This window comes from Spinacia oleracea, chromosome 2, assembly GCF_020520425.1.
Source record: "Spinacia oleracea cultivar Varoflay chromosome 2, BTI_SOV_V1, whole genome shotgun sequence".
NCBI lineage: Eukaryota > Viridiplantae > Streptophyta > Magnoliopsida > Caryophyllales > Amaranthaceae > Spinacia > Spinacia oleracea.
Window position 1 is genome coordinate 113,900,168 of NC_079488.1, and position 15,681 is coordinate 113,915,848.

The 15,681-nt window shown below is 38.4% G+C and overlaps 3 protein-coding genes across 7 annotated transcripts; 2 read left to right on the plus strand and 1 right to left on the minus strand.

The window, feature by feature from the left end:
• Positions 1–538: 538 nt before the first annotated feature.
• On the plus strand, positions 539–5,837 carry LOC110789741 (receptor-like protein EIX2). Of its 5 annotated transcripts, none has more exons than XR_008928552.1 (3): positions 539–1,029; positions 2,888–4,858; positions 5,143–5,837. XR_008928552.1 is itself a non-coding variant. In XM_056837929.1 (3 exons), exons 1-3 carry the CDS (start codon positions 887–889, stop codon positions 5,346–5,348), a joined length of 534 nt encoding a protein of 177 aa, XP_056693907.1. In that variant the 5' UTR covers positions 539–886; the 3' UTR covers positions 5,349–5,837. The 5 variants fall into 5 exon arrangements, 2 of the variants coding, with proteins under 2 accessions (XP_056693907.1, XP_021850163.2); XR_008928553.1 differs by having other exon boundaries at positions 2,905–4,858; XM_056837929.1 differs by having other exon boundaries at positions 4,674–4,858.
• A 1,159-nt stretch (positions 5,838–6,996) lies between these two features.
• LOC110789577 (LRR receptor-like serine/threonine-protein kinase GSO1) lies at positions 6,997–11,673 on the plus strand. Its single transcript, XM_021994302.2, has 2 exons — positions 6,997–10,057; positions 10,645–11,673. Exons 1-2 carry the CDS (start codon positions 7,480–7,482, stop codon positions 10,950–10,952), a joined length of 2,886 nt encoding a protein of 961 aa, XP_021849994.1. The 5' UTR covers positions 6,997–7,479; the 3' UTR covers positions 10,953–11,673.
• Positions 11,674–11,683: 10 nt separating this feature from the next.
• Positions 11,684–15,662, minus strand: LOC110789656 (dihydrolipoyllysine-residue acetyltransferase component 5 of pyruvate dehydrogenase complex, chloroplastic). The gene is made up of 5 exons (XM_021994385.2): positions 14,616–15,662; positions 13,779–13,970; positions 13,557–13,644; positions 12,355–12,425; positions 11,684–12,254 (listed from the first exon to the last, which is right to left on the minus strand). The coding sequence occupies exons 1-5, from the start codon at positions 15,474–15,476 to the stop codon at positions 12,066–12,068; spliced, it is 1,401 nt and encodes a 466-aa protein (XP_021850077.1). The 5' UTR covers positions 15,477–15,662; the 3' UTR covers positions 11,684–12,065.
• Between the last annotated feature and the right edge of the window lie 19 nt (positions 15,663–15,681).

Genomic DNA, 15,681 nt, shown 5'->3' on the forward strand with positions numbered 1-15,681 from the left:
AACAATTCGGGTTGTACGTACACAGGTTTTCCCTGGGTTCATACGGTTCGGATTGAAACAGATTGGGTCATTAACGGATTTTGAATCCATTCGGCTCGGATTCAAACGGATAGGGTTGCTGCGGAACGGTTTATTATCGGGTTTAGGATCTTAATCGGGTTAATATTTTCCGGTCGGTTTGGGTTGAATATAATCGGGTCGGGTTTGCGTTCCAACTCGCGAGTTATTAGCGGTTCAGGTTCTAAACGATCGGACCAACCCAACGGGTTCAACGGTTCAGGTTGAGAATTTACATCTCTTATAGTATAAGATGATAATTGTTTGTTATACCTAACATGAAATCATAGGTGATGCATGAGAAGGAATAAAAAAAATCTACGTATTTTTCTATGTTTCTTTTCTAAATTAATTTAACTTTGCACTTAAAATTAAAATATATAAATCGTGCATCGCACGGGTCCTATACTAATTTTTACCTATAAATAAGATTATTTAAGATAAAATAAGATTTTTAAACAAAGTTAGTTCATCCAAAATAACTCGAATAGAAAGGAGCGGTTAATCCTATTTTTTACTATTTTCTTTCACTCCTCCCTCTTTCCACCATGGAAGCCACCTCCTTCCCACCTCCACACCTCCGCTAGGGCGATCACCTCCTCCTCCTGCGGCGGCCTCTTCTCCGACGAAATCCCTCTCCTGGAGAACTCGGCTCAAGCAATTTTTTAGACATGGAATATCCCGATCAATTCTTCTCAGTGTTGGTGATGAATAACACAAATACGAAAGAATTGCAGGTGGTGGATTTGTGGTTCGATTGGCCACAACTTGAACCCTAATTCAACACCAACTGGGCAAGCTTAGCTTCTGTACAATGTAGAGTGTAACAATGGCTCCTCTTACTACTATTACACTCGGCGGCGATTCTGAATACCGCACCGTTCTCTTCGAGTTTTGGGTATTATATGACCTAATTGGCCGGAAGGCACCACCTATTTGGGGAAGCAACACATTGATGGCTTTCTCTGCAATGTATGGTCCTCTATATCTCAATTTTCAATTTTTGTTTTGTGCTCATTTTCTGAATCACCTATATGTCTCAAATTTCACTTTTGTTTTGTGCTGTTTAATCATGATGCTTATCCTGCTGTTAGTTAGCTTGATTATCTCAATTTTATGAATTCAACCATGATGCATATCCTGTTACTAATTTGATTGATTATCTCAATTTTATGACTTGAATCGTGATATTGATGCATATCCTATTATCCTGCTACTTGTTTGATTGATTATCTCAATTTTGTGAATTGAAACATGATATTGATGCATATCCTGCTCTACTAGTTTGATTGATTATCTCAATTTTGTGAATTGAATCATGGTATTGATGCATATCTTGCTATTAGTTTGCTTGATTAGTTGATTGTTGATGATCTACTACTTATAAGAACATGTTTCTTACATTCTCCTCTTGTCAAATTGTAAATCTTCCAATTCTCTGAGGCAGTAGAATTGAGGAAAGGGAAGAAAGGAGGGGGAGAGGGGAAAAAAAAAGTAAAAAAAAGGGTTAATTAGAGGGTTAGTGGGTTCATTAGATGTTAATTGGGCTGATTAGGGGGTTAGTGGGTTCATTAGATGTTGATTGGGTTGATTAGGGGTTGACGAATGTCATTAAGGGCAGTTGGTGTATTAAGTATCGAAATAGGGATAATTGGTGAATTTTGGAACCCGAGGGAGATTTGGTGAGTTTCTTCAATACTCATGGGTATTTCATGAAAAACCGAAAAAAGTAATACATGTAAAATATGTATGCTCTGCTCTAATTGACATTTTCTAAGCTAGACTCGCTTGCTTAAGCATGGACTGAATTATATTGTTGTAATACTCTATCCGTCCCTTTTTTATTGCCTCATAGTCAATTCATTTTATTATGAATTGAGGGTAAAATGTGCCCATGGCTTGAAAAAGTGGTTCCATGAGGAAAGATATATAGAGAGAGAGCAAGTGGACAGACTTTTCATTTAAGGACAAATGTTTCATTTAAGGTATGGAGTAATCTCAAAGGGACACCCCAAAGTGGAATATGAGACAAACGGATAAATTCACCGGGTCATAAACAAGCCCATACAAGATAAGAGATTGACCACATGCTAACAAGGTTTTATCATAAAACCAATCGGTGACACTGATAGGTGTAGTAGCCCATCAATCTTATATGTTAGTCAGTCTAACTTTATTTCAAAAAGGGACGGAGGGGGGTAATATTCAAACAAACAAAAAAATGTACAAAGTCAATGGATGCAAGTTAAACAAGGGAAACTCCAAGTTTCTGGCCAAGTGGCCATTATTTCCGAGTCAATCCAACGACCTTTCAAACATGCCAAGTTTTACCACTCACTCTCCCTAAATTACTCCTTTGTCCTTTGTCATTTGTCATTTGTCACTCCTTGTGTTATGCAACTCCATATTCATTGTCAAAACAAACATGAAAATGGGCATGATGAGCATCAACTTGTTCGTTTTCTTCTTGTTGATTTTCTCGAGTTCATCAGTGTTTTCTGAGCTACCTCCAACACAGAAATCCACCACGATCAATCTCTCAGTTCCTCCAGGACTTCCACGACCAATCATATCGTTTTTATGGGCCTATCCGGTGGAATGCTAGCACAAATCCATGTACATGGGAAGGAGTGACATGCAGTAGTGTCACCAACTCTGTTACCCAACTCCATCTCCAATTCTATCTCAGTAATTCAAGTTTCTTGTCTACTGCATGTCAAATTGAGTCCTTAGAGGTTCTTGATGTTTCTGGCAACCTTCTGGAGTCAATCCCAGATGATTTTTTCACAAGTTGTGGCAAACTTCCAAGGCTAAAATCTGTAGATTTCAGTTACAATTATATTTCAGGTAATCTACCATCTTTTGGCCATGGTGGTTTTACCAAGTTAAGAGTCCCTGGACTTGTCTCACAATTCACTGGATGGAAGCATTGGAGTGCAGTTAGATGGGTTGGTGGGTCTCAAAAGCTTGAAACTTGCCTCAAATCACTTCACTGGATCACTTCCCTCACAACTCGATCAAACCAGGCATCATCTTAGAACTTTTGACGTGTCCTACAATAATCTGTCCGGCCCAATTCCCCGCGTGTTGCGTAGATTCAATTATGAAGATTTTGAAGGAAATCCTAACCTTTGTGGTGAACCCCTTCCAATCAGCTGCAGTATTTTGGAAGGAGCCCAAGGGGGAGAACCACAAAATGAAAGCAAAGACAACGGTTATTATATAGGGTTGTACGTTAGTTTGGGGCTTGGATTCTACTTTGGATTTTGGGCAGTTTGTGGCACTCTCACACTCCAACATTCTTGGAGATACGCCTTCTTCAACTTTGTTGACACTGTTTATAACAGAATATATGTGATTATAGCTATTTATGTTGCCAGATTTCGGAGGAATTCTCAAACATAATTATGCAGTTATGCAGTATGCACTTTCACAGCAGCTTTCATCTTTGTCGCACCTGTTGAATACCTATGTAGTGTACCATCTGTTTCTACCGCGTGTCTCTATATTGCTATACACTTAAACTCACAAAATTCTGGGTTTCTGGAACAACCAAACAAGAGTCCTCCAAAACACGGATTCTTCTTTACATGGTTGTGATTTGTTCCATTAATTTTGGCGTTGTAAAACTATTTAGTGATTCATACATTGAACTGAACATAAACTTATTGATCAACAGTATAATTGAAGTCTGTCAATATTATGTATGAATAGAAGAATATTTTATTTCTCACTTTATCCTCCCCTATGTCTTATCTGGTGGTGAAAGGAGAGGGAGAAAAAAAACCCACTTGACCACTTCCTCCCAATTTTGTTTGGTAGGAGAAAAGCTAGAGATTAAAGTATATGTTCACCCTTTCAGAATATTTAAAAAGATTCCATATTTCCAATATCCAGCTAGAAAATTAATTAAAACACGTTGAGAATTACAAATTCTTGTCAAAGAACATCTGACAATTAGTCATTTGTCTCCTACCCAAGTGACATCTGGTTAGCTACTTTTGAGCATAGTGTGACTACAAGTGTTGACAAGCCGAGCCTGCTCGCGATCTACTCGATGCTCGGCTTGACAAAGCTCCGACAAAGCTTGACTTGTGCAGGCTTGACTCGAGCTCAGGTTTGGCTCGAGATCTTAACGAGCCAAGCCCGAACTATTTATGGCTCGGCTCAAAAGCTCGTGAACAAGCTCGAGTTCTTTTTAATACATGTATTTTTCATAAAATAAATTTTTGCATAAATAAAGTTTTAGTAGATATATATTTTGAACGTATAAAACATGGAAAATTTGATAAACATGTTTCTTAATTAAACATTTGATGATCAACAACGAAACAGCCTATCGAGCCAAACCGAACTCGGTTTTAATGTTTCGAGCTCAATTTCCTAGGCTCGACGAGCTTGGAGCTCAAGCCAAGCCTATAAAGGCTCGAGCCAAGCCTGAGCTCGTGAGCCAAGCCTATTAGAGTGCAGTTAGATGTGTTGGTAGGTCTCAAAAGTTTGAAACTTGCCTCAAATTACTTTACTGGATCACTTCCTATCAATCTTGGAAAATTAAAAAGGTTAGAGTCACTGGAGTTGTCTTATAATTGACAAAACTGAAACACATGGATTTGCAGAACATATTTGACAAAACTGAAACACCTGAATTTGCAGAACAACTTGAGTGTTTCAATACCCATCAACATTGTTGACATGATTTCCCTGGTTGAACTCCACTTAGAGAACAATCATATCAGTGGAGAGGTTCCTCCCATGCTCAGAAAAACACAGTTTTTGGATCTCTCCAACAACATAATTTCAGGTGAAATTCTTATATTTGTAACTCTTTAGACTCTGTCCTTTTCACCTTATTCTTATTCTTATTGCTTATTAGATCAGATACAAGACCACAAAAAGCAAAAAACACTCACATAAAACAGTCAAACCAGAACAGACCACACCACAAACTAGAAAAATCAGACCAAGGCCAGATGAATAGAACAGAGCCAAGTTATGTCCAAATAATGTGCAGTTTTACAACCTTTGGATGAGACCATTATTTCCTGCTATCACATAAACTTTAACCCTCAAAATTTGCAATTTCAGGTAATCTTACTCCAGAAATTCTTGTGGACTTCTCAGTCATCAAATATTTGAATTTATCAAGAAACAAATTGTATGGGGCTATTCCCTCACAACTTGGGCAATCCAGTTATGTTCTTGATCTGATCTGTCAGGCCGGATTCCTCCCGTGCTGCAGAAATTCAAACATGAAGTTTTTGTTGGAAATCTTGACCTTTGCGGACCTGTAATGGAAATCAGCTGCCGTATTGTGGAAGAAGGAGATGTCTCGTCGAAACAAGAAGAAAATGAAAGCCAAAAAGACGATATTTACGTAGGGTTGTATGTGAGTATAGGGCTTGGATTCTACCTGGCATTTTGGGGAGTTTGTGGTGCTCTTACATTGAAACATTCATGGAGATATGCCTACTTCAACTTTGTTGACACCACTTTTAACAGAATCTATGTCAGTATAGCTATTTATGTTGCTAGATTTCAGAGGAATTCGCAAACGTAGTCTTAATTATCTTTCTTGCATCTGTTGAATGAATAACTTTGCCTGTGCTATGTATGATCTTTTGTGTTCTTTTATTACTTATGTGAAGATCATTGTTGAAGATCATTGTTATGTAATGAGAGCATTATTCTCGAATTAGTACAGTGAGTAGGTGTGTATGAGACCGCCATACGCGTAAAACCGCTGAAGTCAACATTAAAAATGATAAATATTTGTGTTCTTTTATTACGTATGTGAAGATCATTGTTCTGTAATGAGAGCATTATTTTCAAATTAGTATAGTGAGTATTGAGTAGGTCTCCTATGAGACTGTCATACGTGTAAGACCGCTGATGTCAGCATTAAAAATAAAAATAATGACTATTTGATTAGAGAGTATACATAAGACCGTCATATATAAGTTTTTTGTATAGTGTACTGGGATCCATCAGGAATCCTTCAAAACATGGAATTCTTCTTTTCATGGTTCTCATTTGTTCATTAACTTAAAACTAATACATTCGACATAAACCTATTGATCAATAGTACGAAATATGTCAATGTCACATACGAATACGACAACAAAGTCTTCGTCTCAAAATGACTAACCTGAACCGTCACATATGAATGGAAGGGGAAAAAAAACAAAAACTATGTCTCACGTTATCCTCCCCCATGCCCTGTCTGGTGGAAGGATCCCCCAAATTTTGTTTAGTAAGGAGAAAAACTAGAAATTGAAGTATATTATGTTCACACTTTCAGAATATGTAAAGATTCCAATAACCAGTTAGAAAATTCATAAAATACGAATAGAGATATACTTCGTTCTTCGTATGAAATTGAAGTACTACCTCTATCCCAAATTACGGAGGGAGTATAATTTAGGGGTTTTTTTATTCGACGTCCTAATTAGCTAATAAGGCCCTCGTTTCTCGCATGAAAGTATACTTTTACCCTTTGTAAAGAAACTCACCCTCACCTCCCTCTCACCCTCACCTTCCTCACCTGTGTTTATATACTCTATATGACCGTATTAGATTATTTCTAGACCTGATCATCTTTAGTTTGGCCAGCTGGCCCGACCTGAAAAAGTACGAGTTTGGGTAACCTCAAATACGCATTTGTAGACCAAAGCCCAAACCGGTCCGAAAAGCCCAAAACCCATTTCAGCCCGAAAAGCATGCATCAAATATTTATGGAATTGGACATGTATTTTCGTGTTTAAAGTCCGGTCCACCCCGAATTTTGATCACCTTTAATTATTTCTTATTCGAAGTATATATGAAATACATAAGATGTTACTATCAAATTATTGTGGAAAATGCTTTAGGAAAAGCTAGTCTAAACTCTAAAGTGTTGATGAAGAGAAGATGCATTGATTTAGCTCCATTTTCAGTTGCTAAACCTCGATTTATTATTGACTTGAAATTATTGCCACTATACCAACATCCACAACCCAATAAATCTCTTTGTAATATTCAACACGTACGGCCCCTCAATCTTCTGTTTGTTTCCAACAAAATGTAAAGTGAAACAAAAACATGTCACCATTCATTCAACCCAACTTTAAAGAGGGAAAAAAACTCCAAGTCTTTGCACAAACTTTCCAAGTCAACTCAACCTTCCAAACACGCCATAACTCTTCTTGTCTTCTCTTTTCCCTCATCTCCCTTCTCTCTGTTTTGCTCCTATTCCTCATTCTTCATTCAAAACCAACTAAATTCTGAATTTTTTTTTAATTTTTTTTTGATAAGGAAAGAAAAACCAGGTTAATCCCTTCGAAAGGGCCACCCTAACTGAATTCTGAGCTTTTTTTTTGATAAGGAAAGAAAACCAGGTTAATCCCTTCGAAAGGGACAAACCTAACTGAATTCCGAACTCGAAACATGAAAATCGACACCATAAACTTCATCTTCTTCGTGTTTCTTTTCATGAATTCCGTGTCTTCTCACCTATCTCCTACACAGAAAGCCTCCATGATAAGCCTCTCAAGCCACCTTCATAGCCAAACATCCTCTTTGCCATGGGATGTTGGCAAAGACCCGTGTACATGGACGGGTGTTACGTGCAACAATGTCACTAACTCTGTTAACTCTGTTAACTCTGTTACAAAACTCTCTCTTACTAGCTTGAAACTCACCAATTCCAGTTTTTTACCTATTCTATGCCAAATTAGCTCTTTGGAGGTTCTAGATGTTTCCAAAAACCTTCTGAACTCAATCCCAGGTGAGTTTCTGACGAACTGCAGCGAAATTTCTGCGCTTAAATCAGTAAATTTTAGCTGGAACAGAGTTTCTGGTCCTCTTCCTTCCTTTGAGAATGGGTTTACCAGTTTAGAAACCCTGGATTTCTCTCAGAATTTGCTCAGTGGAAATATCGGGACACAATTGAATGAGTTAGTGAGTCTCAAAAGCTTGAATCTTAGCTCAAACAACTTCACTGGGTCCATCCCCATCAACCTTGGGAAATTCAAGGGTTTAGAGCAACTTCAATTATCAGCCAACCAATTCCACGGGAAAATACCAGAAAAACTTTCTGATTACAAGAATTTAACAATTCTTGATCTTAGTTTGAATCAGCTTGTTGGGGTGATCCCATCCAGAATTGAAGAACTCCCTAACCTGGAAGTGTTGGTGTTGTCTGGAAATAGATTAAGTGGAGAAGTTCCTGACATTTTTTCCAACAACAGAAAACTACAGAGATTTGCAGCAAATAGGAACAATTTCCATGGCAGTATACCATATGGGATAACAAGGTTTCTGAAGATTCTGGATTTGAGTTACAACAACTTAAACGGGTCGATAGCAAGTGATGTACTGTCACAACCAAACTTGCAGACAGTTGATCTCTCTTACAATAGGTTGGTTGGGAAAATACCGGGAAATGTTTCTTCAAGTTTGGTTAGGCTAAGACTTGGGGGTAATTCACTGAAGGGGTCAATTCTTCCTATTAATTTCAGTATACTTCAGAATTTGGTTTATTTGGAGCTAGAAAACAACAGATTGAGTGGAAACATACCTGCTAATCTTGGTTTATGTCAGAAGTTGAGCTTGTTAAACTTGGCTGAAAACAATTTATCTGGGGAATTACCAGCAGAATTGGGTAATCTGAACCAGCTTCAAGTTTTGAGTCTTCAATTCAACAACATTGTTGGTAAGATTCCTAATGACATTGCCAACTTAACCAAGCTGACGAGTCTGAATATCAGTTGGAACGAACTCAGTGGTTCAATCCACCCTAAAATTTCAGAATTGAAATATCTCGAATACCTGTATTTACAGGAGAACAATTTGAGTGGTTCAATACCGATAAACATTGGTAATATGAATTCCTTGATAACACTGCAGTTAGGGAAGAATCATCTCAGTGGGTTTATTCCTCCAATGCCCCGGAATTTACAGTATGCTTTGAATCTCAGCAACAATTTTTTCCAAGGACGGATACCTGAATTATCACTTGATCAGATGCCTCAACTGGAGATTTTGGATCTTTCCAACAACAGATTTTCTGGTAAGATTCCGAAATTTCTAACTGAAATGCCGAGCTTAACATTGTTGTTACTCGATAACAACAATTTTTCCGGAGTTGTTCCGAAATTCGGCCGCAGTGTCATTGTAGACACCCATGGAAATTTAGGTCTAACCTATCCACCACCAGACAGTCCAAACACCAACCAACCTAGTTCAAGTCACAGGAAAATGTCGGTTGCTGTCAAAACCGTAGTGGTGGTTAGTGCTGCTCTCGTTGGTGGTTTGATTGCGTTTGTTGCTGTTTTTCTATCAATGCGGCTTCTTTATAAGGTGCATGATATAGAAATCCAATCAAGAGAACCAGATTTCCCCGTCCCTCTAGCTGTAGAAACTCGAATCTTGACAACCAACAGCACACATAAATCAAACATCGATTTCACCAAAGCCATGGAAGCAGTATCAAACCCATTAAACCTTGTCTTGAAAACCAAATTCTCAACCTACTACAAAGCAACCATGCCATCAGGGGTAAACTACTTTGTCAAGAAACTCAACTGTACTGACAGGATTTTCCAACCAAGCAGCAACAACCACGGCGGAAGCTTTGGGCAGGAACTAGAGGCTCTAGGGAAGTTAAACAGTTCAAACATAATGACTCCTTTGGCCTACACATTGGCCGTAGATAGTGCTTTTCTTATCTATGAAATGTCATTTAAGGGGACTCTGTTTGATGTTCTACATAGAAGTTCAGGGACTCTTTTAGATTGGGTGAGTAGGTGTAGTATAGCAGTTGGGGTGGCTCAAGGGTTGGCTTCTTTACATGGATGTTCAACTGGTCCTATTTTGCTCTTCGATCTTTCAAGCAGAACAGTTTTGCTCAAGTCATTGAAGGAGCCACAGATTGGTGATATAGAACTTTGTAAGGTGATTGACCCCTCGAAGAGCACTAGCAGCCTCTCAGCTGTGGCAGGTTCAGTTGGCTATATTCCACCAGGTACAGAGAACCAATGACTTGCTTATGCTTTTTGTTTTCCTAAAATGTTTCTAGTTGGTTTTTCTTGGGGCGGTTTTTTAAAGGAAAAACTGTTTTTTACTACTTAAAAAACTAAAATTTGTATTTTACTACCTAAAAAAAATTAAAACTTGTTTTTTACCACCTTAAAATGGAAAAGTAGATGAAACCGTTATGAGGGGAGCAAAATAACGGTAATATTTATGATATTTTCTCTTTCTTCCACGGTTTCATGTATTTAACTCCCTTCTCTTACCTTTTTTCCTTCTCTTTAATGAATTCAAATAATTTTTCCTCCCATTAATTCAACAAAATTTACAAAATTCAATGTCGGTAAAGAGAGGAGGGTGAAGGAGTTAAAGAAAATCGAAGAGGGAGTGTAAAAATTGCAAGGAAATTGAATTAGTGGGCCCTACATAACGATTTAATCTATTTTCCCGTTTTCAGATGGTAAAAAAACAAGTTTTAATACCTTTTAGGTGGTAAAAAACAATTTCTCAATTTTTGTAGGTGGTAAAAAGCAATTTTATCCTTCCTTAAATTCAGGCTGTAATTTTCTTGGATAACAGAATATGCTTACACAATGAGGGTGACGCTGGCGGGAAATGTATACAGCTTTGGGGTGATTCTTCTCGAACTGCTAACAGGAAAGCAGGCAGTTAGCGAGGGGACAGAACTGGCCAAGTGGGTGTTGAGAAATTCAACACAGCCACAAAAATGGGATCGGATTCTTGATTTCAGAGTCAGTCGGACATCACTGTCAGTCAGAATTCAGATGCTAGCAGTGCTCAAAATTGCTCTGGCTTGCATCAACGCCTCGTCAGAGGCAAGGCCAAAGATGAAGAGTGTGCTAAGGATGCTTTTGAATGCAAGATGAGCACACAGGTTAAAAGGAGTCAAAGTCATTGTTCCACAATGAAGCTTCAACTCTGTTTTTTACTATTGAGTATATCAGTATAGAATATAGATCATTCTCAATCTCCTATATTACATACATATTGATTTTGAATCAGAAAGGAGAAAAGACAGATTTTTCCTTGGTAATGATTTTGTAAAATATGCATTCATATATTTGTCATTTCGGCAATTCTGTCATTTTTTCCTACTAAGTGTTAGACTCAGCCATTGCACAATTGCTAATAGCATCAATTTCGTTCTAAAGTGTTCTTTAGAAACAAAATTTGAAAAACACGAGTCAGTTTCACTACAATAAGTGCAACTAGTACCCCCTCTGTCCTTAAAAGATTGCCCCATATGCTTTAGTGCACTTTATTAAGAGTTGGTTGTATTCAAAAGTAAATGTTAGGTAGATTTGTCTTTTGGTTAGATTAAACAATGGTGTGTGAGGAGAGACATGTGGGGAACACATACCAAATGAGGTATGGAGCAAACAAATAAAAACATCCATTTATGGTATGTGGGGCAATCTTTTAGGGACGGAGGGAGTACTCTTTAACAGAGAACATAAATAGTTGGCCGAATACTCTTCATCGTAACTGTGAATCATAGGATACATATTCAACAAAGCTATATCAACTACAAAATATTTCATAAATCATAAAGCGCAAAAAAGGGGGAACAGGGTGTTTCATGAGTCTGTAACATTACTTGACAAACAGGGAATTTCAATTGGAAGTAGGCATTATATTGGACATTTTCAGTCAATAGTTCTAAAACGGTTGAATATTCATGTAGTCTTAGAACTACTAAAAGACATTGATACATGGAACAGGTTTTGACAATGACAATGGATGGACAACAATCCAAACTTCTCGGGTTTCTAGGAGACTAACAGTAGAGAAAAACAGAAGACAGGCACTTCTTTGGGGGACAAAAATATAGCAGTGTTCCACATTAATAAGCTTTTTTCATGTATCCTACAATCTCCACATGGTTACCAGCAATTGTTGTAATTTGGGAAGCATCATTTGAGGAACGAAAATCTCGGTACTAGGCAGTTATGTCTCAAGTTCAAAAGGGGTTGGTTAAACTATAGTGTAAGATCTTTAGGATCCTCAATAATTTGAGCTAGAGTTTGCAAGAAAGCAGCAAGATCAGCACCATATATAACACGATGATCAGCGGTAACATTCACCTGCATCTGGTTCTTCATGCCTATCCGAGCATCTTTACTGGCAACAACATTTGGTTGGGATGCACCAACAGCCATAATTGCTCCCTGGGGTAATAAGTTCACAAATTAAAATTCAATCAGTTCTGTTTCCAATGTTAAGATTTTTGGGATGGAAAAAAGCACAGTAAAAGAAAAAGAAACTTACAGTTCCAGGTGGAAGAATAGCATCAAAGCGGTCCACACCAAACATTCCAAGGTTAGATAAGGTGAAAGTACCTGGATAAATCACCAGTTTTACAAATTACAATGAGAAAACATCTCAAGGACCTAAGAATGACAGTTTTTTCAGATGCTTGGATATGCAAGATGGTAACTGCAGATCAAACAGAAGGTTTCAAAATTCACAAGGGCCTAAAATAGCAAAGAGCGTAGCCTTCTCTCAGCTAATCTGCTATAAACTACAATGCCTTCCAAGTGTCTGGATTATCAAATGTCATCAATACTTTATTGACCATCAACTCCACCAGACAGATTAATTCATGCGGAATAATAAGGTGAAAAGGGTGGGCTTCCGAAATTTAGAGAACAGTTTATGAATATCCATATATTAGCATATTCAACATGGCACCAAAAAAGCAAAACTGTGGACTAGAGACCGAATTTCTTGCCTAATTTCCTAATCATGTCATCCAAATTATCAGGTGCGCGACTGTGGTTCAGCAGCTTTTGACTTCATAGTTCATACCACATGGAACCATGGCCTTGTGATGCACTCACCTAACCCACCAAAGCAGCCCGTTTTGTTCTTTTGACACTTATGCAAGAAATAGACAAACCAAGCCAAGAGACGAACAAGCCATGGTGGTTAGAGAAGCAGAACAGTTGGCATTGTGCATTGTCTAGGGAGGCAGCCACCACAAGCCAAAGGAGGAGCATTAAAGCCTTGTTGTCTCTAGTATGTTTTACGCTTATGTCTTTTGTCTGTAGTTAACGGTTTTGTATTAAAAGGGTGGAAGGGATGAAACTAACATTTATCTTAAATGTATTGAGTAGTGTTTGGGAGAGAATAAAACCTCTCGAAGCTTCTCTCTTTTGTAGTTCAAGCTTTAAGCTTTATCCAATTAAATCACGAAGCTTCTCACTTGTGTAGTCCAAGCTTTAAGCTTTATCCAATTAAATCAAACATACAACCTTCTATTGAATTATAATGCTGAGTTCATTACAGGCCTTCCTAGGACAAGCACTACCCCTCTCATGGAATTACAGAAACGGAAACTCATCACAAAATACACAGTCAACACTAGTCCGTCATTCTTTTGTTCAAAAAGAGATGCATTATTGGAAGACCCAATACTGCTAGACTAGGTGTAAATCAAAACATAGTAAAGCGATCAATGGATCAAGTACCTGAATTGTATTCTTGAGGTTGTAACTGCTTGGCCCGAGCCTTGTCAACCAACTCCTTCCACTTTCTTGAAAGTGTGTAGATATCAACCTATGACAAAAATCCCCAAAAACAATGAGATACTTAAAATGTTCAATAAACACCAGTATTAAACTACCCATTTATAAGAATTATAACCCCCCCTTCAACCAAAAAATGAGTAATAAAACCATTAAGAACCGGACCTTATCAGCATCTTGGAGCACTGGGGTAAGCAACCCACCATCCATCGCCACAGCGACCGCAATATTGATACGACTATTGTAAGTAAAACTTTTTCCATCTCTACAGCTTGAATTCACCACTGGATGATTAACTAATGCCAAAGCTGTTGCCTTTGCTAGCAATGCCGTCATTGTCACCCCCTTCGGCTTCAACTAATCACCAATTCAAATATAAAAAAAACATAAGTCCAGTGTTTCACTCCATTAATCACTTAAATTACTACCTCTAGACTAAAACGAACCATAAACATAACCATTTATTCACCAATCAATCAATCAATAACTACCTTTACATTAAACCATCAAATAAGTAAGAAGTTCAACAATCATTTTGTTGTCTTTAGATTTACATAAACTCATAAAGTGAACAAATTCACCCAATAAACCAGTCAACTAATCATCATTGACCTGATCATACTATACAAAGTATAAGCAATCATTCCATTTCGATTACATCAAACAATAACAATAAATCAATTTATCACCTTTAGACTAAACTGTCGAATATGTAAGAGGTAACAAAAAACAAATTATTGTCTTTAGATTTACATAACTCATAAAGTGAACAAATTTATCCCATAAACCAGTCAATGAGTCAACTAATCATCTTTAACCTGATCATAGTATACAAAGTATAAACAAATGCTCCATTTAGATTACATCAAACCATAACAATCCATTTCACTAATCAATCAACTAATTATCAATTTAATAAACCAAAGCATAACATGAAAATTCATTCCATTAATCATTCAAATAATAAATTTTATTAAAAAAAAATCAAATTCCAAGCAATACCTTCTTGTACAAAGCATCAAGAGCATCAGTAGTGATAGTGTACCCAACCCTAAATGTAGGGACACTAAGACTCTCCACCATATTCCTACTCACAGCATTCTGCATTGTCGTAAACGCCACCGTTTCCCCCAATTCCACCGTCTTCAACACCGTAACATCCTTCGAAACCACCGCATCAGCCACCATAACCTTGGCCGCAGCTGCAGCCTCAACATCCTTAGCAACAATCCTCCCTTGAGGTCCACTCCCAACAACACTCCTCAAATCAATCCCAAATTCCTGCCCTAATTTCTTCGCATACGGCGACGCCACCACTCTCTTCCCCGCCTCAGACGCCGGATGAGTAGAGACACTTAAACCACCCTCCTTCACCACCGGAGGAGTAACAATTTCTTTCTTCTCCTCCACCGGAGCGCCGACGGAGGCGGAGGGCGGAGAATCGGAATTAGAAACGGAAGGTTTAGGTTTAGAATCCATGGCTTTGGCAATGGCGTCAGCGATTTCGGCTTCGGATTCAGCGAGGAGAGCAATGGCGGACCCTACAGGAGCGGAGAAACCTTCATCAACAATAATTTTGGCGAGGTAACCATCGTAGAAGGTCTCAACATCCATGTCGGCTTTATCGGATTCAACGACGACGACGGGGTCGCCTTTGGAGAGCTTTTCGCCTTCGGATTTGATCCAGGAGACGATTTTACCCTCCGTCATGGTGGAGGAGAGTGCCGGCATGAAGATTTCGCGGATTTTGGCCCGGATTCTGGTGGTGGATCGGAGGTGAGCGGGAGGTTGTTGGCGAGTGAGGCGGAGAGAGTGTGGTGAAGGGAGGAATGTGGTGGCTTTGAGGTTTAGGAGGTTCGCCATTGTTAGCGACTTGCGAGGTCTCTGTGTCACTGTGTGTGGTTTGAGTGTGGAAGAGGAGAGAGAAAATGTGGGAGTGATGAAGATGAAGAAGAAGAAGAAGAAGAGTTAGAGGAGCCTCGAATGCATCGAAAGCAGGCGGAGGAGTTGGAACAACTACCTTTCACCTGTCTCTGATCATACCGTTTTTCGGCGCGGTTCTTTTTAT

Excerpts from the sequence above, each read along its gene's own strand:
- LOC110789741 (XM_021994471.2), top strand. The coding sequence starts at position 887 with ATGGCTCCTCTTACTACTATTACACTCGGCGGCGATTCTGAATACCGC. Across the intron at positions 1,030-4,673 it reads TTGATGGCTTTCTCTGCAAT|AACATATTTGACAAAACTGA; the intron begins GTATGGTCCTCT and ends ATGGATTTGCAG. Across the intron at positions 4,859-5,273 it reads CTCCAACAACATAATTTCAG|GCCGGATTCCTCCCGTGCTG; the intron begins GTGAAATTCTTA and ends CTGATCTGTCAG.
- LOC110789577 (XM_021994302.2), top strand. The coding sequence starts at position 7,480 with ATGAAAATCGACACCATAAACTTCATCTTCTTCGTGTTTCTTTTCATG. Across the intron at positions 10,058-10,644 it reads AGTTGGCTATATTCCACCAG|AATATGCTTACACAATGAGG; the intron begins GTACAGAGAACC and ends CTTGGATAACAG.
- LOC110789656 (XM_021994385.2), bottom strand. The coding sequence starts at position 15,476 with ATGGCGAACCTCCTAAACCTCAAAGCCACCACATTCCTCCCTTCACCA. Across the intron at positions 13,971-14,615 it reads TTGATGCTTTGTACAAGAAG|TTGAAGCCGAAGGGGGTGAC; the intron begins GTATTGCTTGGA and ends ATTGGTGATTAG. Across the intron at positions 12,426-13,556 it reads ACCTCAAGAATACAATTCAG|GTACTTTCACCTTATCTAAC; the intron begins GTACTTGATCCA and ends TGATTTATCCAG.